The 21,722-nt window shown below is 47.0% G+C and overlaps 1 protein-coding gene, 2 long non-coding RNA genes, 1 pseudogene and 3 gene segments (V, D, J or C); 5 read left to right on the top strand and 2 right to left on the bottom strand.

The window, feature by feature from the left end:
* Positions 1 to 21,722, top strand: part of LOC125148931 (immunoglobulin lambda variable 5-37-like) — a 1,027,427-nt gene that overhangs the window by 485,996 nt on the left and 519,709 nt on the right.
* Positions 1 to 21,722, bottom strand: part of LOC125148968 (uncharacterized) — an 863,358-nt gene that overhangs the window by 323,091 nt on the left and 518,545 nt on the right. The gene's annotated exons all lie outside the window — the stretch shown is intronic.
* Positions 1 to 21,722, top strand: part of LOC125148944 (immunoglobulin lambda variable 5-37-like) — a 657,272-nt gene that overhangs the window by 120,625 nt on the left and 514,925 nt on the right.
* The window catches only part of LOC125148935 (immunoglobulin lambda-1 light chain-like), an 899,300-nt gene that overhangs the window by 382,020 nt on the left and 495,558 nt on the right, over positions 1 to 21,722 (top strand). The window lies entirely within an intron of this gene.
* Positions 1 to 21,722, top strand: part of LOC125148936 (immunoglobulin lambda variable 5-37-like) — a 647,249-nt pseudogene that overhangs the window by 138,502 nt on the left and 487,025 nt on the right.
* Positions 5,748 to 21,722, top strand: part of LOC125148937 (immunoglobulin lambda-1 light chain-like) — a 498,673-nt gene continuing 482,698 nt past the window's right edge. Inside the window, 2 exon segments of the V gene segment in view lie at positions 5,748 to 5,901; positions 6,020 to 6,319. Coding sequence covers positions 5,856 to 5,901; positions 6,020 to 6,319 — 346 coding nt within the window.
* LOC125148993 (uncharacterized) lies at positions 14,709 to 19,543 on the bottom strand. The gene is made up of 3 exons (XR_007145771.1): positions 19,418 to 19,543; positions 17,759 to 17,763; positions 14,709 to 14,720 (listed from the first exon to the last, which is right to left on the bottom strand). It is a non-coding gene; the product is annotated as an uncharacterized LOC125148993 (long non-coding RNA).

The following is a 21,722-nucleotide window of genomic DNA, read 5'->3' as shown; positions in this document are numbered from 1 at the left end:
TGTGCCATTTCTCCCTTCCCTGTTTCCTCTGCTGCCATCTTCCTCCAGCTGCCCCTCTGCCCAGTGTCCCCTTCCAGGTATCCTTGTCTCAAGTTCTGTCCTGGAACTTCCCTCAGAGCTCTATCTCTAATAAGCAGCACTGATGACAGGCATAGCTGGTATTAAAAGTCTCCCAGCACATGGAGTGGAGGTCACAGGATGGCGCCGTAGTGGTCCCTGCCCTGCCCAGGTCCTATTCTATCCCCACAACTGCAGCAGCCGCATCAGGGTTTGCTGAGTCCTGTCTGTCCTGCTCCAGAAAGGCCTCACATTCCCACAATGTGTGCCCTCCTCAGTGAAGGTGTGTGTCCCCTAAGAGAGCTCCTGTCCACACTCTGCCCCCAGAGTCAACCCACCTCCTCTGAGCCCTTCCTGGGGACAGATCCCCTCTGTTCTCTGTTCCCTGTGTCTTGTCCTCAGCTCCACAGCAGTTCACAGGCTTTCCCGGGTCAGGACTGCCTATGTCCTTCCCCTTGACTCCCATCCACAGAGGATGCATTATCAGGGACAGCACACCAGGATGGCATCTCTGTCCTTCCCTGGAGGGCCACTCTCATTTGATGGAAACACAAGCATCAGGGAAGCAGGAGAAAGAGATTTGAGCACAAAGGGAATGAAGGAGGGGTTCTCGTGGAGACCAGCCGGGGGCGATGTAAGACCATGTCTGGGGGTTTCTGTAGGACAGGGGTCCCAGCTGACAGGAGGCCTCAGGGCCTGGCCCTGGCTTCCTAAGGGGACGGGGCAGGCATGCCCTCTCTGAGCCTGGCTGAGTCCCCTGTACACGGACCTGTGTGTGGTCTCAACAATTGCTTCCTCCAGGCCCAGTCATGGGGAAAACTAGAACATCAGATAGGCTTCCTGTCCAAAGGCTCCAGACCCTGCGTGTGCATACAAGGAGAGGCAGGGATGGGTCACATGTGCATGAGAAGCCCCACATGTGTGAGTTCCATGGGGAGGGGATAAAAGAAGCCAGAGGCAGCCCAGCCCCAGCTCTGTGGCCTAAGAAGAGGCTGTGTCACCATGGTCTGGACCCCTGTCCTCCTCATGCTCCACTGTCACCACATAAGTAGAGACAGCCCTCAGGGCCTCAGGGAAGCCCCCTAGCCTGAGACAAATGCCTTTGGCTCGGGTTCCAAATAGCTGCAAATTGTCCCTTCTCTTCATTCTGATGTGCCGGTGTTTGCAGATTCTCTGTCCCAGCCACCCTCCCTCTCGGAATCCCTGGAATCATCACCAGACTCACCTGCACACTGAACAATGACATCAGTGTTGGCGGCTGTGGCACATACTGTTAACAGGAATATCAGCATTAGCTGGATATTACCTCAACACCTAAATTTTCCATATTTTTAATATAAACAAACACTAACAAAAAGAATACTTCTTGGGAAATTAGAGGCAGATAAAAAATAAATTGTTTTATTTCATTTGTTATCTTATATCTAACATTGACATAGAGGGTAAAAATTATCAAAGAATATTGCTATGGCCAATACTACTTAATATTTCTCTTCAATTTCTTACTAATACAAAACGAATCTAACTAAAATGAGAAGTAAAGTGTAATGAGGAGTCGAGTTTTTTTTTTAACTTTATTTATTTATTCTGAGAGGGGAGGGGCAGAGATTGAGGGAGAGAGAGAATCCCAAGCCCGCTCCACACTGTGAGCTCCGAGCCTGATCCAGGAACCGTGAGATCATGACCTGAGCTGAAATCAAGGGTCAGATGCTTAACTGACTGAGCAAACCAGGGACCCCAGGGTTTTTATTTGAGAGAAGAAATATATTACATAGTGAGTTCAGGGTACTTACTTTAAAAATATTTTACTGATAAAATAATTCAGTAAAACCATTAGAAATATATAAAATAAAACTTGTATTACTTATTTTAATCATTTTAAAGAAGAATTATACTTCTTCATAAATTAAAGATAATGAAAGTGATTCTAATGGTATTACCAAAAAGGTAAACGTGCCAAGTAAACATCTTGAGACGTGTGCAATCTGTTTTAAAAAATAATTGCAGGGGCGCCTGGGTGGCGCAGTCGGTTAAGCGTCCGACTTCAGCCAGGTCACGATCTCACGGTCTGTGAGTTCGAGCCCCGCGTCAGGCTCTGGGCTGATGGCTCGGAGCCTGGAGCCTGTTTCTGATTCTGTGTCTCCCTCTCTCTCTGCCCCTCCCCCGTTCATGCTCTGTCTCTCTCTGCCCCAAAAATAAATAAAAACATGGAAAAAATTTAAAAAAAATAAAAAATAATTGCAAACTCCCTGAAAAATATGAAAGCAAATTGAAAAAACAAATTGAACATTTTTTTTTGTCTTGAATGAGAAAACCAACTGAGTACATCAACAGTTAGTAGGTGATGCCATATAACTTACTTTCTACTTTCTGTTTTCCAGTGTGGAGTCTGAATGGAAGATGTTTTCTAACTACAAAGAAATTGAGGAAAATCTGACTATGTATTGCAGACAGGGAAAGACATAACAATGGATTACAGAAAGGAATGTGAGAAATGAAAGGTCATGGAGTGTCTGAACTAGGGACACCCCGGAGGGAGTTTCATAAATCCATGGTGGGAGCCGTCAGCATGGCGTGTGCACCTGCAGCCACAGTCAGCTGGCAGATTGAGGGGGAGAAGAAGCATCCTGGTGGATGCCATAGGCGTGGGGAGGGGGCTAGTGAGGTGAGGAGACTCATCCTTGGTGGGTGATGAGTGATGGAGTATGGTGATAATGGTGACCCATGACTTGATGTAAGTGAGGAGGGACAAGGGGTATAAGGAAGTGAAGAAATCAGCAGGGAAAGGGAAAAAGAAAATGCAGTTTCTTTCCTATTCCAAAAACCCTCCCACTCACCTTCACCCTGGACAGGAGAGGGTGCTATCTCTCCCACCCTGCCTCCTGCCTGGTCACCTTGACACCAAGGTGTCAAGAAAAAAAATTGGTTGTGATAATAGTTGAACTATTAAAAACTAGATGACAGCAGGGCTCCCTTAGCCTTTCAGGGGGTGTGATTCTCTGCCAGAGACTTCATGCAAACGTCAAAATATATAATCATTTTTCTTATGCCCCAGAATCTCTTTCTTAAGAACTATCTGGACAGTAGATCCTCCATGGAAACATTCTCCTCTTGTCCCTTATATCACAGGCTTTAGCGCATCTCTGTCTCCTACTCAATCCCAGGAGACACCTGGGAATCCAGGGGGCTGTGGGTTGGCTGTGGTGTGGGGGCAGGAAGGAGGGGGTGTGTGCTCACCCCCTGTCCTGTGATCTCTGACACTTGAGGATAGGATGACTATAAGCTTTGTGTCTGTAGACAAAAAAATGGGACAGATTCCTGTCACTCAATAAGACCTGGACTTCTGATTCAGTGAATTGCTAACAGGTCTGTTCTCAAAGGAGTCCTCACTGCCGAATTAAATACTCCTCCAAGAAAAGTTCTTTCAGACCCTTGCCCTTTTAATCCAGAAACCAGGGTCTTGAACATTTTAACAGAGAATAAGCTTCATGGATAGATTTTTATGGAAAACCATCTTTCACAGTGTGAGGAAGCCACAAGAAGAACTGAGGGCCAGTTGGCCTCATTTTTGGTCACACAGAAACACACACACACACACACACACACACACTCATAGACACACAAGGATCTTCCCTCTCTCTGAGTGTCTACTGTTTTTGACTCTTCAGTTCCTAGGCCTCTTTGTCCCTCCAGAAGTCAGGGACAACCTATGGTCACCCAGCCATCCTCAGGATCTCAGTAACTTGGAGGCAGAATCCCCATTAGCAGAAAACCCCAGGAATAATGAGTGTAACTGGGGTCCTGTCACCAGGTAGCCAGGATGTGCACTAAACACCAGCTCTCCCGGGACAAGGCCGATATCAGGAAACCTATAGCAGGTCTCTGTCCCCATGGGAAGCTCAGTCCACAACCATCTCTGGACTCCAATCTGCACCTGAGGGGCTGTGTGGTACATTGATTCTGAGAGCAGCAGCCTGAATGCTGCTCTCATGAGGCCAAGGCCATAGGGAAGTGACACACAATCTCCCCCTGCTGTCAGGGCTGGGCTGACACTCCCTCAGTGACACCTCCAGACAGGGTGGACTTTTACAGCAAACTCTACCGTTCCGACCCAGAGCCACAAGGCTTGTGACCTCAGGGACACAGTCCCCCTTATCTCCACCTCTCCATCACTCACATGTGGGTTCTTTGAATGACCTGGAACTTCTAGGTTCAGGTGGCCTTGGGTAACAGAAATTCATTCTTTTAGTCATGGGTGGATGAATGAGTACTTGCTCTGTCCTGAATATGCTGCACACAAGGCACAGGGATACAACTTTGCACACCCCAGAGACAATTCTGACCCCAAATAGTTTTGTCCTGGAACCTCTCTCAGTGTTTAATAATTCCATCACCGAGATGGCTCTGAGATTCAAAGGAACAGGCCCCTTATAGGGTTTTACTGGATACCATGTTGGGCTTTCCATCCTGCTAAATCAGACCCATGATAATAAAACTCATGACTAAAAAAAAAATAAGAAGAAATGAATAAAAAATCAAACTACTTTAGTAAAATTTTATAGACTCCTATTCACCTGAAAACAGAAGGCATTCCTATTCCATTGTTTTTCCATCCTTGATTTTAACCACAATCTCCATCCATATTCTCTCTGGAGTAAGCACAGACCTGGGAAAAATACACTAATGATTTTACCTGCATCTTCTCAATGACATCAGTATTGAAATTAAATCAATCTTAATGAGATGAATTTTATGTAAAAGGACACACCCATTTATATGCAGGTTTGGCTAAGTGGTGACTAATACATAATCTCTGTCACCAGATCCTTGTCAGAGGATTGTTATCATTTTCTCCTAGAACAATTGTTATTCATTTTCTCCTAGAACTTCCTACAGGTTTGTTCCTTGTGCTCTGAGGTCAGTGCCACACACAGCCTCACATGGCAGGGCTCCTGCAGACTGTGCCCTGGGAGAACAGATCCTAGGAGGGAATCACTGCCCACAATGTATGCAGAACTGTTGTTTTAAGCAGGTGGAAATCATAATGGATTACAAAGATTTTCAGTGAGTAACCCCTCTATGCATGGGCACTAGGACTTCTATGCACAACCTGGAGAGAATCTCTCCCCATCTCCTCAGTGCTGCAGGAACCTCAGAGGAGGGAAATCCTGGAAACCAGGGAGGAATCACATAAGAGGAAAGATGCAGTGACCTGCACAAAAGGGGCCATGTGTCCATGGGGACCTGTCAGTGCTTTGGACTTGAGCCTGATCTAAGAGTTTGTGTAGAGACACCTCATCAGGCCAGACCCATGAATAGCCAAAAGAGACATGGACAGACTCACCCTGAAGAATCTGAGTAGAGCATAGAGTCTGCCTTCAGGTGATGGGAAGACATATAAGGGGACACTTGACTTGGTCTTAATGCAGGAAACAGTGGACAGAGCAGTGAGGAGGCAAGAGCTGTCTCTGATGAGCTCTGGTCACGTCACACAATGGTGTGTCTGTGTCTGGACATTAGGGGGAGCTCAAGGCCAGTTTCAGAGGAGTCAGGGGCGATCAGAGCTGGGACCTGGCACCTGGCACTGCCTGTGCTTTCTGCTCAAGGCTCACAGCTGTGACCTCACTGAAGGCCAAGGGACCTGACCACGCCCAGTGAGGGATCTAGAGCTCAGGTTCTCATTTGCATGGATGGGCCTTCCCTCTCTCCGAGGATGAAGAGGGGAAGGGAGACATTAGGGGAGGTCTGCTCAGCTGTGGGCCTGCAGAAGGAAGGAAGGATCCGCAATAACCTCCACCATGGCCTGGTCTCCTCTCCTCCTCATCCTCCTCGCTCACTGCACAGGTGACTGATGTGGGGACAGGGGAAAGGGACACACTTTCCTGGGAGGACAAAATGGGCCCTGCTTCTTCCTCCTGTCTCTATACCAGCATCACCTTCTCTGTCTCTCCCCCCTTTACAGTGTCCTGGGCCCAGTCTAGGCTGACTCAGCCGCCCTCAGTGTCTGGTTCTCTGGGCCAGAGGGTCACCATCTCCTGCGCTGGAAGCAGCTCTAATATTGGTGGTTATGCTGTGAACTGGCACCAACAATTCCCAGGAATGGCCCCCAAAACCATCATCTATGATAATAGCAATCGACCCTCTGGGGTCCCAGATCGATTCTCCGGCTCCAAGTCTGGAAACACAGGCACCCTGACCATCACTGGGCTCCAGGCTGAGGACGAGGCTGATTATTACTGCTCATCGTGGGACAGCAGTAGCAGTGCTCGCACAGTGTTCCAGGCCTGTGGGGAAGTGAGACAAAAACCTGCTTTCTCATCTGTAAAGAGAGGGAACAGACCAGCAGTCGCCTGCTCAGCTAGGCCTGTGATGCTCCTTATTTTTTTGCTGATACTCTGGGCCCAGGTCCATCCAGCGACACCTCGTGTGACTGAGGCTCTTCCTGTCCCTTCTGTTCTCAAATTCACTCTGAGCAGACCATTCTTAGACAAAGAGTCTTCACGAAACGGATGTTTTTGGTTTTTTTTTTTTTTTCTGGGTTATTTTGCTTCTAGGCTGGATCATATTAGTTTTTTCTTTTTTTTTTTTTAATAAATGAAACATTTTATTTTGCCTCTGAACTTATCATGGGACCTCAATTACACCCATGCTCTTCTTGAAGAAAAAGTCAGTCTTGTTTGCGTATGATATTTTACCCAATTGGTTATAAATGGTGCTGGTTAGTTTTTGTCTTAGTTCCTGATTTGAGAAATAGATGCCAACTTAAAATTACAAAATTATAAAAATAAACCCAAAAAAATTTGTCCATAGGAAAAAAACTGCATGTGAATGTCTATAGCAGTCTCATTCATAAACACTAAAAATTGAAAGCAACCAGAAATCTGCACATGGATGTTTTTTCCAGGTTTATCTCTAATCACTCAAACCTGGAACCAACTAAGATGCCACCAAATAGGTGGTACCTTTATAAAATGGGATATGATTCACAGGACGATTAGAGTTATAGCACATACTGGAAAGGGCAAAACTCTCGAGAGTATGAACATTTGTGGTTCCTGGGGGACTGAAAGTAGAAAAAGAGTTGATCATATGAAGAGAGGAAAATGTTTCCCAGCAATACAATTATTCTATATGATAGTATAATGACCCTGAAATGACACTATGGCATTGCCAGAACTCATGGAAAACTGTACAGCCACATGACAGAACCTTAGAGTGCACATGCAAAAAACTAATTTAGGAGAGTTGGGGCCCATGATGGAATGCAGAATGTGACAATTCTATTGACTTCCAAGACAAATGCGTGAACGCACCTCAGTGCAGGGGTTGGCAGAAAGCTGCTGAGCTGTGTGACTTTGAAAATGAGTGGAGCCTGTACATGTAAAGACGTAAGAAACTGCATGCAAGTTCTGAACTCTAGGAGATAAGGTGGTATCCCATGGGGGAACAGGTAGATTATTTTGAATTGGCTGCACTATGTACTGGAACAGAACAAGCAAGTAAATGGTGGTGGTGGGGCCAGATTGCTCACTTTAAGAATGGAAAGTCACAACTATAACCAAGGGAAGAGACTTAAGTGAAGTGTGTGGTCATGGATTAGAGCTGGAGACGGCAGTTTGGAATCATGTGTAATATGGAAATAGTCACCAATATGTGCACGTTGTTGGGTTAGTGTACTCATATATATGTCTTTGTCATCTGAACAAGACTGGAAGCAATGATGCCTCATAGCCATGAGATGCATTTTCCCACATACTGCCTTCTAATACTGTTCTCCAGGGAAGAGATGTAGGCCTCTTTGGAGAAATGCTTAATTCCTAGTCAGGAATTACACAGGATGAGCATAGAGTAACCTGTAGTGTCAGAAAGTGAAGAATCCTTCAAAACAAACACAAGCGCATCCATGCACACCCACCACATACATGCAAGTGTGTGTGCATGTGCGCGCGCACACACACACACACACACACACACACACACACACGACAGGGTGTATCAAGGACCTCATGAGCCAAATTAAAGGGTTCCCATTGGGCAAAACTGGAAAGATTTTAGCAACCAAATAAATGTAATAGTATGGGGTTAAAACTCAAAGTCTAAAATATCTGTCCATGATCCATATTGTTAACTGGTTGTATAAATGAATAAATGGAAGAAGAAGAGACATATTCCCATGTAGATATTTCAAGGAACAAGTGTAAATACTTAGCCCTGAAGGATGTCAGGCATAATCCCCACTCAGTAAGTATGGACAAAGGTACAAAAAAGAAGGAGAGTCTAGGGGCGCCTGGGTGACTCAGTCGGTTAAATGGCCGGCTTTGGCTCAGGTCATGATCTCACGCTCCGTGAGTTCGAGCCCCGCGTCGGGCTCTGTGCTGACAGCTCAGAGCCTGGAGCCTGTTTCAGATTCTGTGTCTCCCTCTCTCTCTAACGCTCCCCCGTTCATGCTCTGTCTCTCTCTGTCTCAAAAGTAAATAAACGTTAAAAAAATTTTTTTTAAAAAAGGAGAGTCTAAGAAAGTTTCACAATAAGAGAAGCTTAAGGAAACATCATGACTAAACATCACAAAGAATCCTTGAACTGGATCTTAGAACAGAAGAAGAACATTAGGTAAAAACTAAGAATATCTGAATAAATTGTTATGGGTTGAACTGTGTCTCTGCCAATTCATGTGATAAAAAGTTCCCCCAAATATTATATTTCAGGATGTAACCTTATTTGAAATGAGATTGCTGCAGATCTAATTGGCTAAGGTGAGACCACTAAGGTTTAATTGCATGTGTCATAATTCTTTTCTCTCTTTGGTTTTCCTCTGACTCTTTGGTTGGCGTGATGGTCAATTGTGTATGAATATTTTAGAGAACAGAGCCTATGAACCCATTCTTCAATTTCATAGAAGTCCTTGAGATTACAGAAAAGAAATATATAAAATGCTGTTTTCTTTTTAAGGTCAATCCCTAGGGCATTTACCAAATAAACATGATTAAGGCTAAATATGGGTTGGGTACCTTATCCTGGAGGCCCTTTCATGTAGAAATGGAGAAATTCTAAGACGACAGAGGGCCCTTGTACAGTGTAATGGTTTATACCGATCCTCATACTGAGAACAATTATAAATCTGGACTAATAAAAAGGAAAATGAATCATATGTATGTCAGAGAGACAGAAGAAATAATGAATTCCCAGGGTAACTGTAAAGGGTAAGTGAAAACCCAGCCTGAGAAGCATGAACAGTAGACACGTTTTGGTTGAAAGCATTTTAGTCTCATGACAAATACAGACATCAAATCTCAGGACCTGTGCAGGGGGTTATGGGATGTAACAGGACACTCTCATAATACAGCAACATTAGTCTCCCTGTAAGGAAAACTCAAACAACCTTTTTAAAATTTTTCATTTACTTAAACTCAATTAGTTAACATACAGTGTAGTATTGGTTTCAGGGGTAGAACCCAGTGATTCATCACTTACATATAACACTCAGTGCTCATCCCAACAAGTGCCCTTCTTAACGCCCATCAGCCATTTAGCCCATCCCCCCACATACCTCTCCTCCAGCAACTCTTAGTTTTTTATGATGTATTTAAGAGTCTTTTATGGTTTTCTTCCCTCTCTGTTTTTATCTTATTTTTGCTTCCCTTCCTTATGTTCATCTGTTCTGTTACTTAAATTCCACATATGAGTGAAATCAGTCTTTCTCTATCTCACTTAGCATAATACACACTGGTTCCATTCACATTGTTATAAATGACAAGATTTCATTCTTTGTGATTGCTGAGTAGTATTCCATTGTATATATAGATACCACATCTTCTTTAATCATTCATCAGACGATGGACATTTGGGCTTTTTTCATACTTTGTTGATTGTTGATAGTTCTTCTATAAACACCAAGGTGCATATGCCCCTTCAAATCAGCAGTTTTTGTATACTTTGGATAAATACTTAGTAGTGCAGCTGCTGGGCCATAGGGTAACTCTATTTGTAATTTTTTGAGGAGTCTCCATACTGTTTCCCAGAGTGGCTGCACCAGTCTGCAATCCCACCAACAGTGCAAAAGTGTTCCCCTTCTACACATGCTCACCAACACCTGTTGTATTTAGCCATTCTGACAGGTGTGAGGTGGTATCTCATTGTGGTTTTGATTTGTATTTCTCTGATGATGAGGGATGTTGAGCATCTTTTCATGTGTCTGTCAACCATCTGGATGTCTTCTTTGGAAAACTGTCTATTTATGTCTTCTGCCCATTTCTTCATTGGATTATTTTTGGGAGATGTTGAGTTTGATAAGTTCTTTATAGATTTTGGATATTAACCCTTTATCTGATATGTCATTTGCAAATATCTTCTCCCATTCCGTCGGTTGCCTTTTAGTTTTGTCGATTGTTTCCTTCACCATGCAAAAGCTTTTTATCTTGAAGTCCCAATAGTTCATGTTTGCTTTTATTGCCTCCAGAGACATGTCTAGTAGGAAGTTGCTGTGGCCAAGGTCAAAGAGGTTGCTGCCTGTTTTGTCCTGTAGGATTTTGGGTTTTTGTTTTGGGTTTTTTATTAATATAATTTATTGTCAAATTGGCTTACATACAACACCCAGGGCTCATTCCAACAAGTGCCCTCTTCAATACCCTTCACCCATTTTCCCCTCTCTGCCACCCCCATCCACTCTCAATTTGTTCTCTTAAATATAGAGGCAAACCCTCCCTCTCTGTAACTATTTTTTCCCTTTCCCTTCTCCCATGGACTTCTGTTAAGTTTCTCAAGATCCACATATGAGTGAAAACATGATATCTGTCCTTCTCTGACTGACTTATTTCACTCAGCATAATACCTTCCAGTTCCATCCACGTTACTGCAAATGGCATGATTTCATTCTTTCTCATTGCCAAGTAGTATTCCATTGTATATATAAACCACATCTTCTTTATCCATTCATCATTTGGTGGACATTTAGGCTCTTTCCCTAATTTGGCTATTGTTGAAATCACAGCTATAAACATTGGGGTACATGTGCTCCTATGACTTAGAACTTCTATATCCATTGGGTAGATTCCTAGCAGTTCTATTGCTGGGTCATAGGGTAGTTCTATTTTTAATTTTTTGTTTTCAAGAGCAGCTGCAACAGTTTGTATTCCCACCAACAGTTCAAGAGGGTTCCCGTTTCTCCACATCCTCGCCAGCATCTATAGTTTCCTGATTTGTTAATTTTAGCCACTCTCACTAGTGCGAAGTGGTATCTCAGTGTGGCTTTGATTTGTATAGCCCTGATGATGACTGATCTTGAGCATCATTTCATGTCTGTTAGCTATCTGGATGTCTTTTTTGGAAAAGTGTCTAATCATGTCTTCTGCCCATTTTTTTCACTAGATTATTTGTTTTTTGGGTGTGGAGTTTGACAAGTTCTTTATAGATTTTGGATACTAGCCCTTTATCTGATATGTCATTTGCAAATACCTTTTCCCATTCCATTGGTTGCCTTCTAGTTTTATTGATTGTTTCTTTTGCAGTGCAGAAGCCTTTTATCTTGATGAGGTACCAATAGTTCATTTTTGCTTTTAATTCCACTTCCTTTGGAGATGTGTTAAGCAAGAAATTGCTGCGGCTGAGGTAAAAGAGGTTGTTGCCTGCTTTCTCCTCTAGGGTTTTGATGGTTTCCTGTGTCACATTTAGGTCTTTCATCCATTTTGAGTTTATTTTGGTGTATGGTGTAAGAAAGTGGTCTAGTTTCATTCTTCTGCATGTTGCTGTCCAGTTCTCCCAACACCATTGCTAAAAAGACTGTCTTCTTTCCATTGAATACTCTTTCCTGCTATGTCAAAGATTAGTTGGCCATAAATTTGTGGGTCCAATTCTGGGTTGTCTATTCTATTCCATTGATCTATGTGTCTGTTTTTGCACCAATACCATACCGTCTTGATGAGTGTAGCTTTGTAGTAGAGGCTAAACTCTGGGATTGTGATGCTTCCTGCTTTGGTTTTCTTCTTCAATATTACTTTGGCTATTCAGGATCTTTTGTAGTTCCATACAAATTTTAGGATTATTCTAGCTTTAAAAAGAATGCTGGGGCAGTTTTTGATTGGGATTGTATTGAATGTGTAGATTGCGTTGGGTAGTATTGGCATTTTAACAGTATTTATTTTTCCAATCCATGAGCACAAAATAAATGTTTTTCCATTTCTTTGTGTCTTCTTCAATTTCAATTTTAGGATCTCTTGTAGGGCTGGTTTAGTGGTGATGAATTCCTTCAGCTTTTGTTTGTTTGGGAAGACCTTTGTCTCTCCTTCTAGTCTGAATGACAGACTTGCTGGATAAAGGATTCTCAGCTGCATATTTTTTTGTTCGTCACATTGAAGATTTCCTGCCATTCCTTTCTGGCCTGCCAAGTTTCAGTAGATAGATCCGTCACTAGTCTTATCGGTCTCCCTTTATATGTTAGAGAGTGTTTATCCCTAGCTGCTTTCAGAATTTTGTCTTTATCCTTGTATTTTGCCAGTTTCACTATGATACATCATGCAGAAGATCGATTCAAGTTACGTCTGAAGGGAGTTCTCTGTGCCTCTTGGATTTCAGTGCCTTTTTCCTTCCCCAGATCAGGGAAGTTCTCAGCTATGTTTTGTTCAAGTACCCCTTCAGCCCCTTTCTCTCTCTCTTCCTCTTCTGGAATTCCTATTATACGGATATTGTTGTGTTTCATTGCATCACTTAGTTCTTTAATTCTCCCTTCATACTCCTGGATTTTTTAATCTCTCTTTTTCTCAGCTTCCTCTTTTTCCATAATTTTATCTTCTAGCTCACCTATTCTCTCCTCTGTCTCTTCAATCCGGGCTGTGGTCGCCTCCATTTTATTTTGCACCTCATTTATAGCATTTTTTAGCTCCTCATGACTGTTTCTTAGTCCCAAAGTATCTGTAGCAATAGATTCTCTGCTGTTCTCTTTGCTTTTCTCAAGCCCTGCGATTAATTTTATGACTATTATTTTAAATTCATGTTCCGTGATATTGCTTAAATTGTTTTTGATCAATTCGTTAGCTGCCGCTACTTCCTGGAGTTTCTTTTGAGGAGAATTCTTCCATTTTGTCATTTTGGATAGTCTGTGGGGTGGCACAGAACTGTAGGGCACTTCCCCTGTACTGTCTGGAGTAACTTGTGTTGGTGGGCGGGGCCACAGTCACACCTGATGTCTGTTCCTAGTCAACCGCTGGCATCACAGTCAGACTGGTGTGTACATTATCTTCCCCTCTGCCTGGGGCAGGACTCACTGTGGAGTGGTGTGGCCCCCGTCTGGGCTACTTGCACACTGCCAGGCTTGCGGTGCTGCTTGTATGGGATCTGGTGTATTAGCCAGGGTGGATCCGCAAGGTGCACCAGGGAGGGAAGGGCAGGCTCAGCTCAGTTTGCTGTCGGTGGTACCCTGTGGGAAGGGCCCTGCAGCACCAGGGAAGCAGGCAGACCCGTCCAAGGGATGGATCTACAGAAGCACAGCATTGGGTGTTTGTACGGTGCAAGCAAGTTCGGTGACGCAACTGGTTCCCTTTGGGAGTTCAGCTCGGGGATGGGAGAGGGAGATGGTGCTGGAGAGAGCCTTTGTTCCCCATGGAGCTAAGCTCTATCTTCTGGGGCTCAACACCTCTCCCACCCAGTGTCCTTTTGCCCTCCAGCTCTCCGAGCAGGGCTGTTGACTTTTAACATTCCAGATGTCAGATCCAGGTGGCTGTCAGAACTCATGGAATCCGGCCCCTCCGCTTTTGCAAGCCACACTTGGGGGCTCTGCCTTGCCTGGCACACTGCCCCCCCTCTGCCCCGGATCCCTCCCACCAGTCCGTGTAGTGCGCACCACCTCTCCACCCTTCCTACCATGGACCACTTGTGTACACTTGACTCTGGAGAGTCCATTCTGCTAGTCTTCTGGTGGTTTTATGGGTTATTTAGCAGATGTGGGTGGAATCTAAGTGATCAGCAGGATACGGTGAGCCCAGCATCCTCCTATGCAGGCAACTTCTCAGAACAGCCTGCCTGTATATATAAAATTCTAAAGATTCTACCAAAAAACTGTCAGAACCAAGAAATAAATTCAGTAAAGTCACAGGATACAAAATCAATGTACAGAACTCTGTTGCATTTCTATACACTGATAATGAAGCCTCAGAAAGAGAAATTAAGAAATCAATCCACCTGGCTCTGGTTCTCGCTGTGGCTTAGCCTCTGGGTGCTCACAGTCCCTTGGGGAGCCCCAGGTCAGGCCCCACAGCTTTCGCTCCATCCCCTCCTGGGGTGAGATTTCCAGACAAGGGTCAGGTTCAGGGTTCAGGCTGGGGCTGGCCAGCCAGGGGGAGGGGGCTGGTTTGCATGAAGGGTCTCTCCCTCCCCTTGGGCTGCTGGAGGCAATAAGAGAGACTCTGGGAGCCTGTCTGAGGGACATTGAGGACACACTGCTGAACAGGGGTCTCCACCATGGCCTGGGCTCCTCTCCTGCTCACACTGCTGGCTCACTGCACAGGTGGCTGGAGGCTGGGATCGGGGCTGGAGACGAGAGGACTGTGGAACCATGTATGGGCCCTTTCCACTGACCCCTCTCTCTCACCCCGTGTCTCTCTTCTGACTTGCAGGGTCCTGGACCCAGTCAGTGGTGACTCAGCCATCTGCAGTGTCCTAGCATGTGAATAAGACTGTTACCACCTCCTGCACCAGAAGCAGCAGCAATGTTGGGGCTGGAGATGTGTCCTGGTACCAGCAGCTCCCACGCAGTGTCCCCAACGTTGTCATCTATGGTAGCAGTGCTCGGCCTGCGGGGGTCCCGTCCAGACTCTCAGGCTCCAGGTCAGGGAACGTGGCCTCCCTGAGCATCTCTAGGCTCTAGCCTGGGGATGAGGCTGATTATTACTGCTCAGTGAGGGACCACAGTCTCAAAGCTCACACACTGCTCCAGGCCTGTGGGGAAGGGAGACCCAAACCTGCTGTCCCCTCAGCAATGGACTTCCTGTGAAGCTCACACCCCTTGGCCAACACAGCTGCTTCTTTCTTCATTTCTTCTAAAAGTAGAGTCTTAGAGCAAGGCTAGGGAATTTTTTCTAGAAAAAGCGTCCTTGTTCTCTCAAAGTGTGCCCGTAAACCCAGCCCTACTCTGCAAAACATTGTCTGATTTTCTTCCGTTGGGCAGGATTTACTGCACACCTGGGGGCAGGCTGTCCTGAATTGAGTCCCCGTTGGGTCAGAAGCAGGCAGATTTCATGTGTTCCTGATCAGGATAGACGACTGTACAGAGATCCATCCCTGCACACCCTGTGGTGAACACCAAGTATGTGCCAGGCATGACCCTTGGGCTTAGGCTCGGCGTGAGTGCACTAGGGACAATCTACGTCCTCATGTTGCTGAAAATGTCCTGGGAGAGAAAGAGGACAAAGAAGTATGAATAGCAATACATAAGATGTTTCTGGAGAGTGAACAAGGGTGAGGCAGTGAGGTGGACCTGGAACATTGGAGGGGTTGACAGGAAACCCCTGAATCTGACGTGCTGGGATGATGTCTCAGTGCTGCATAGATGATCAAGGAGCCAGAGGGGAGCGTGAGGAGAAGACCAGGCAGAGGCTGTTGACTGTGTCCCCATCAGACCCCTCCTCCTCAGGTCAGGGGTCCAGGCTCGGGTCCTGCTGGAAGAGCTGTGCTGAGAGGTGGGTCCCAAGGAGCCACCTCTGTCTTTCTGACAAGGCAGAGCTGCCTCTTTCCAATCCCTTCCCCTGTGGTCCTTGTTGATGGACTCCCCCACTCCCACAAACAGTAGACAGAAGACGAATCCAGGGGAGGCCCGGGGGTCTGACCTTGCTCAGTAAAGTGGGGTCAGAGGGAGGAGGAGCGCCCCAGCCTTCCCAAGCCGTGGGATGTGGCCGGTCCAGGCTTCTGTCTACCTGCTGTGCCAGCCACAGGACACATCATTCCTCAGGGGCCAGGTCTCTGGTCACCCTGTCCTCCACTCATGTAAATCCATGAGGGAGGGTCAGGATCTGGGGAGGCTGCTGTAGGGAATGGAGTGGTGGGGGGGGGAGGGGGTGAGAAGGTTGCAGCCTAGTGATGGGCCCTGAGGTGAGGGATCTCCCCCAATATTGAGGAGGGGGCCATGGAAGTGGCAGGAGTCAAGAGGGCCTTCCCTTCCCCCAGGCACGATACTCACATTGCCTTTCACATGCTTTGTAACCTGTAATGCAGCAAAAAGGGGTGCTGTGGGCACGTGTATGAACGACACGGGTGAGCCCAGAGCTGTGGACCCAGCACCTAACAGCCATCAGGAGCAGCTCAGTAACGAGGGTCCAGACAACCACGGGCCTCTAACTGGGGTGCCAGTTTTGTCACAGAGGACAGGATGTTTTTGGGGTGTGAAGGTATGTGGAATGAATGGAATAATCCATGTGGTTTTGGCCAGCAATCAGAGACAGAAGTCAGAGCCACCAGGGGACCAGCCACCAGTGTGCTCCCTAGATGATACTCACCTGATAGGACCTGGGGCTCATCACCACCCAGGCTGCCTGTGCCCTTAGGTTAGCTCCTCTCTTCTTCCTCTGGCTCATTCCACCTGTGAAATCCCAGGGCACGGGAGCTGGACAGACATACAGCAAGGGTGTACCTGAGTGCAGCAACTCCACCCACATGGGAATTTCTGGATAAAAGGAGACTTTCAGGAGCCCAGTCTCCATAACAGAGCTTTAGAGGTCAGAGTCTGCGTGTCCATCATGACCTGGGCCCCTCTCCTCCTCACCTCCCTCCCTCCCCACACAGCTGAGAGCCAGACTCACCCAAGGTGGGTGGGAGATCGCCAGCTCTGCTCCAAACCCTCACTCTCATTCACAGTGGACTCCTGCCCTGCTCAAACTCCTCTGGGTCCCTTTAGAGTGTCTGTGAGCCAGGCAGGGCTGACTCGGCCCCCGCAGTGATCAAGGTCCTAGAATGATGGCCAAGTTCTCTTATACTGGACACAGTAACATTGCTGGCAATGAGGCAGAAGCTTGGCTTCAGCAACACCTGGGGCATGTCCTCAAACTTCATTTCAATGGAAGAACAAACATCTAGCCCTCTGGGGTCTCCACAGATTTTCTGGATGCAGGGCAAGCAGCCTGGCTTCCCTGAACATCCCTGGTCTTCAGGCTGAGGGGGAGGCTGTTTATTTCTGCTCAGCATGGAAAAGCAGCCTTGGAGTTGCACAGTACCTCAGGCCAGTTGGGAAGCGACACCCCAACCCTGACCTCCCAGGCCTCACCCATCACCTGAAGACCATGTCACTGGCCCCAGAAGAGACAAGAGCTGGGTTTCCGCTGACAATCCTGTGGACCACTCAGGATTAGAAGACATAATAATGTGAGGATAAAAGGTTGCATCTGCAGAATTAGCAAGTGCATGGGAAGTATCATTACGAATCTATTTGGCCTTTGTGACAATATGTACATTCACGTGCTTTCCCAAAGGGGAAACACAGATTTCAGGTTTAAGTAAATCGGTACTTATTTTTCCAGGTCTTTCTCTTCCATTTGGAGATGCTGAATTCATGTGTTCAGCTGGTCCATCTCTCTTCCCTCCAGGATACATGTTCACCAGGGTCACCAGCCCCCACCCTCCCCTGTTTCTTGGGCCTTGGCACATGTTCTGACCTCTGACCCAGGGCTATCCCCCTTCTGCAGGGACATCGGTTGGGTCACCTTACAGATCCCACCTTACATACCACAGCTGTGCTCAGACCTCTTTGTCCCGATTCCCGTGCACACTGCACATGCACCTGGGCAGTATCCCCGTCTGCATGTCCTTGGGGCACCCCGTGTGTCCTTCCAGGTACGACATGCAGTGTCTGACAACAGGAGACACAGTTGCAGCTCCAGGGATACAGTTGACAGAGGTGGCCCTTTTGCGATAAATCATAGTCTTCACTGACGTGCTCTGCCCTGAACACCTGCTCTCCTGGGCTGAGGCTGATGGTCAGGAATCTCCAGGAGAGTCTCTATCCCTGTGGACAGCTCATCCCTCAACCATCTCCGGGCTCCACTCAGCGCTTGGTCAGGACAATGATATTGTGACATAGCCTCAGTGCTGCTCTCACGGAGCTCAGCCTCATGGGGACAACAGACACAAACCCCCTGTGCTGTCAGGGGTGGGCTGTCACTCCTTCAGGCACTGCAGTGGTACCTTTATCCAGGCTGCACTCTGAAGGAAAGTCTTGTGTCCCAAACCAGAGCCACAGGGGCTGTGATCTCAAGGACAAAGCCTGTCCCTTCTCCTCCTCTCCATCTCTCAGATGAGATAGCTTTGACAGAATCTTCGGGGTCCAGGTGGCCTGGGGTACTAGAAATTCATTCATCTCGTCACGGGTTGTTGAATGAATGATTGCTCTATACACAACATCTGGACACAAATTGCAGGGACTGTAGCTGTTCCCATTGCAGAGAGTGGTCAGCCCCAAATCCTTTTGCCTTAGAAGCTCTGTCTTTTGGTAATTTTATGAGTATTATGGTTCTGAGTGCCTAAGTAGAGACCCCTCAAAGGGTTTCATTGGGCATCATGTTGACCTTTCCTACCTGGAAGATTAAACCCACAATATAAATAAACGATTTTAGAAAAAGGATATAAACCCCTCTTATACTGAGAACAGAACAAATTCTTGCACAGCAGGACCTCTTTCCCAGGAGGGTCATTCTCAGGTTTTGGAAACCCAGGCATCAGGGAAGCCAGCTGTGGGAAAGGAGAGGTTCACCCAGAGACCAGCAGGGGGCACTGTGACACTGTGTCTGGGGCTTTCTGCAGGACAGGGGCATCCAGCTGGGCAGTCTTCCACTGACAGAAAGCAAGGACTGGGCCCCTTGCGCACAGTGGGGCCAGGGCAGGTGTGTCTGGTCAGGACCTGGAGGAGTCCCTGGACCCTGGCCTGTGTGTGGTCCCCACAGCTGCTGCCTCCAGGCCCACCCAGGGGGAACGCAGTGCGTCAGGAAGTCTCCAGTCCAAGGGCCACAGACCCTGTGTGTGCACATGCAGAAGAGGGAGGGGTGGGTCTAATTTGCATGAGCAGCCCCTCCTCTGTGACCCTGTGGACAGGGGATAAGACAGGCCAGGGGCAATCCAGCCCCAGCTCTGTGGCCTAAGAAGGGCGTCTCTGTGTGTCACCATGACCTGGATCCCCATCCTCCTCCTGCTCCTCTGTCACTGCACAGGTAGGGACAGGATCCAGGGCACCAGGGTGGGCCCGCAGCCAGAGTCAAATCCCTGTGGCTCAGCTCCCTAATCTCATGTACCCTGTCCCTTGTCTTCCCTCTGCTGTGTCTCTGTTTGCAGGTTCCCTGTCCCAGCCTGTTGTGACTCAGCCAGCCTCCCTCTCTGCATCTCTGGGAGCCACAGCCAGACTCACCTGCACCCTGAGCAGGGACATCAATGTTGGAGGCTATAACATATACTGGTACCAACAGAATCCAGGAAGCCCTCCCCGGTATCTCCTGTACTACTACTCAGACTCAGATAAGCACCAAGGCCCTGGGGTCCCCAGCCGCTTCTCTGGGTCCAAAGATGCCTCGGCCAATGCAGGGCTTCTGCTCATCTCTGGGCTGCAGCCTGAGGACGAGGCTATTACTGTGCAATCTGGCACAGTAGTGCTGGTCACAGTGACACGAACTCATGGGGAAGTGGGACAAATATCTCAGCCTGCTCAGATCCTTGCACTCTGACTCTTCCAGTTGAAAATAACTTGAATGCACACTGACTGTCTTTGGAAGTAGCTTCTAGGTCACAATACCCTTCCTCCCAGTGTCCTATTCAACCTCTTTGTACTGTCAGGAAAACAAACAAGCCAACAAACAAACAGGCAACAAAGAAACCCACGACAATGCCGACATTTTGTCTGGTGGTTAAAGTGTAAAACTCAGAGTGTTGAGCTGGCCCTTTTTCTCTTTACAAAGGCACATCCACTGTCTTAGTTTTCTGATCAGAGTCTGGACCATCGCAGCAGGTGGACAGTCCACCAGAATGTGGAGTCTGTTCCTCCAGGGGTTGGGGCAGAGGCTCCCTTCCCTCCAGGTTCCTGTGCTCAGAGCTGGCTGAATAGCTGTGTGTTCCAGGTAAGATGTACTAAATAAATTGGTGCCCAAGGAAGACTCAGAAGAGAAGAAATAGCGGGCACAGAGCTGGCTGGGCAACCAGGCTAGCCACTTGGCCCTTAAATTGTGACGTCAGGGGAGGGGGGTTAGCCAGGGGAGAAACTTTAGGTGTCAGCAAAACTCTCAGGAGTGCTTGTGAAGGTAACATGCAGCGCTCCTTCATTGCTACAAAATGCTGGGTCTGCTCTTGGGAAGGTGGGAAGTAGATCCCACAGATGTGAGTTTACCAAAGCGGACACCATCAGGGACTTTGGGTACCCCTGTGGCTGATTTCCTGAACTCCCAGGCCCTGACTCTGTCCTCCTCTCTTCTCCTGTGACATCAGGGCTCATCAGTGATCCAAGAAGCAGGGAGGCTGTGGAGCGACAGGGCAGGATGTCCCCTATCTGTGCACAAAGAAGTCCAGCCCTGTGTCTTTCCAGAAGGAAGTTCTTCCATTTGTGACAACATGGATGAACCTGCCAGATGTTACCCTAGGAGAAATCAGCCCTACAGAGAAAGACAAATGCTATATAATCTCATTTATATGTGGAATCTACAGGAAATATAATGTTAAAAATTACTGTACAGTTTTACTGATGTCGATGAGTTAGAATAGGGTAACACATACCAGGACAAGAAGGATATTTGTATAAGTCCAGCGTCTTACATAAATATTGATTCTGAACTGTTAATTTATAGTGATGAAAATAAACATAACAAGATTTATTATTTTATCACTCTGTATTGAGCAATTCAGATACTGAGTATACTCACAGTGTTTTATAACCACCACAACTATCCATTTCCAGAGCTTTTTCAACATCCCGAGCACCCAACAGGGGAATGGGTAATCTGGAATGGCAGAGGAGCCAGGCCCCAGGAACCCATGCCAATGCAGGAAGCAGCAGAGGGCAGAGGGCAGCTCCCATGGGGCTCTTTGCAGATGTGGCCGGACCCAGGTGGGAGCGTTCGTTAGGCTGTGCTTCTTACCCCAGAATGACCATGTGGGTGCATGCTGCAGCCCATGGCGCGGGGATCCGTGTGCCCGCTGCAGGGGGTCCAGAAACTCCAGATTTCTTCCCAAAGTGTGTCAGGGAACATCCGTGAGAACTGAGGACCTCCTATGAGGCATCTGCTGTATGATTCATGCTTATTCTTCTCTGAATTCCCTGCAAAATCCATGTGTGCTCTCCTCCAGAGTCTGAGGAAAGGCCTCATTTACAGTCTACATTCTCTGTGCTTGTCAAGCGGAACTTGCACTTATTTCTGGTCTTTTTATTTATATTATTTGGGTACTTTTAGCTTTATTTATTTATTTTAAGAGAGAGAGAGAGGAAGGAGCAGAGAGAGAGGGACAGAGAATCCCAAGGAGGCTCAGAACCCGGCTCAGGGCTCAATCACAGAAGTGGAGATCATGACCCGAACTGAAATCAAGAGTCTGACACCCAACCGACTGAGCCACCCTATTTCTGGCCTTTTGAATCTGTACCACTGATATATGTGTCTGTTTGGGACCGATACCATGCCAATTATAGGTAATGTAGAAAATGCAAAGTTTGATAGATGATA

This window comes from Prionailurus viverrinus, chromosome D3 (assembly GCF_022837055.1).
Source record: "Prionailurus viverrinus isolate Anna chromosome D3, UM_Priviv_1.0, whole genome shotgun sequence".
Lineage (NCBI taxonomy): Eukaryota > Metazoa > Chordata > Mammalia > Carnivora > Felidae > Prionailurus > Prionailurus viverrinus.
This window is presented reverse-complemented; position numbering and strand designations above follow the sequence as displayed.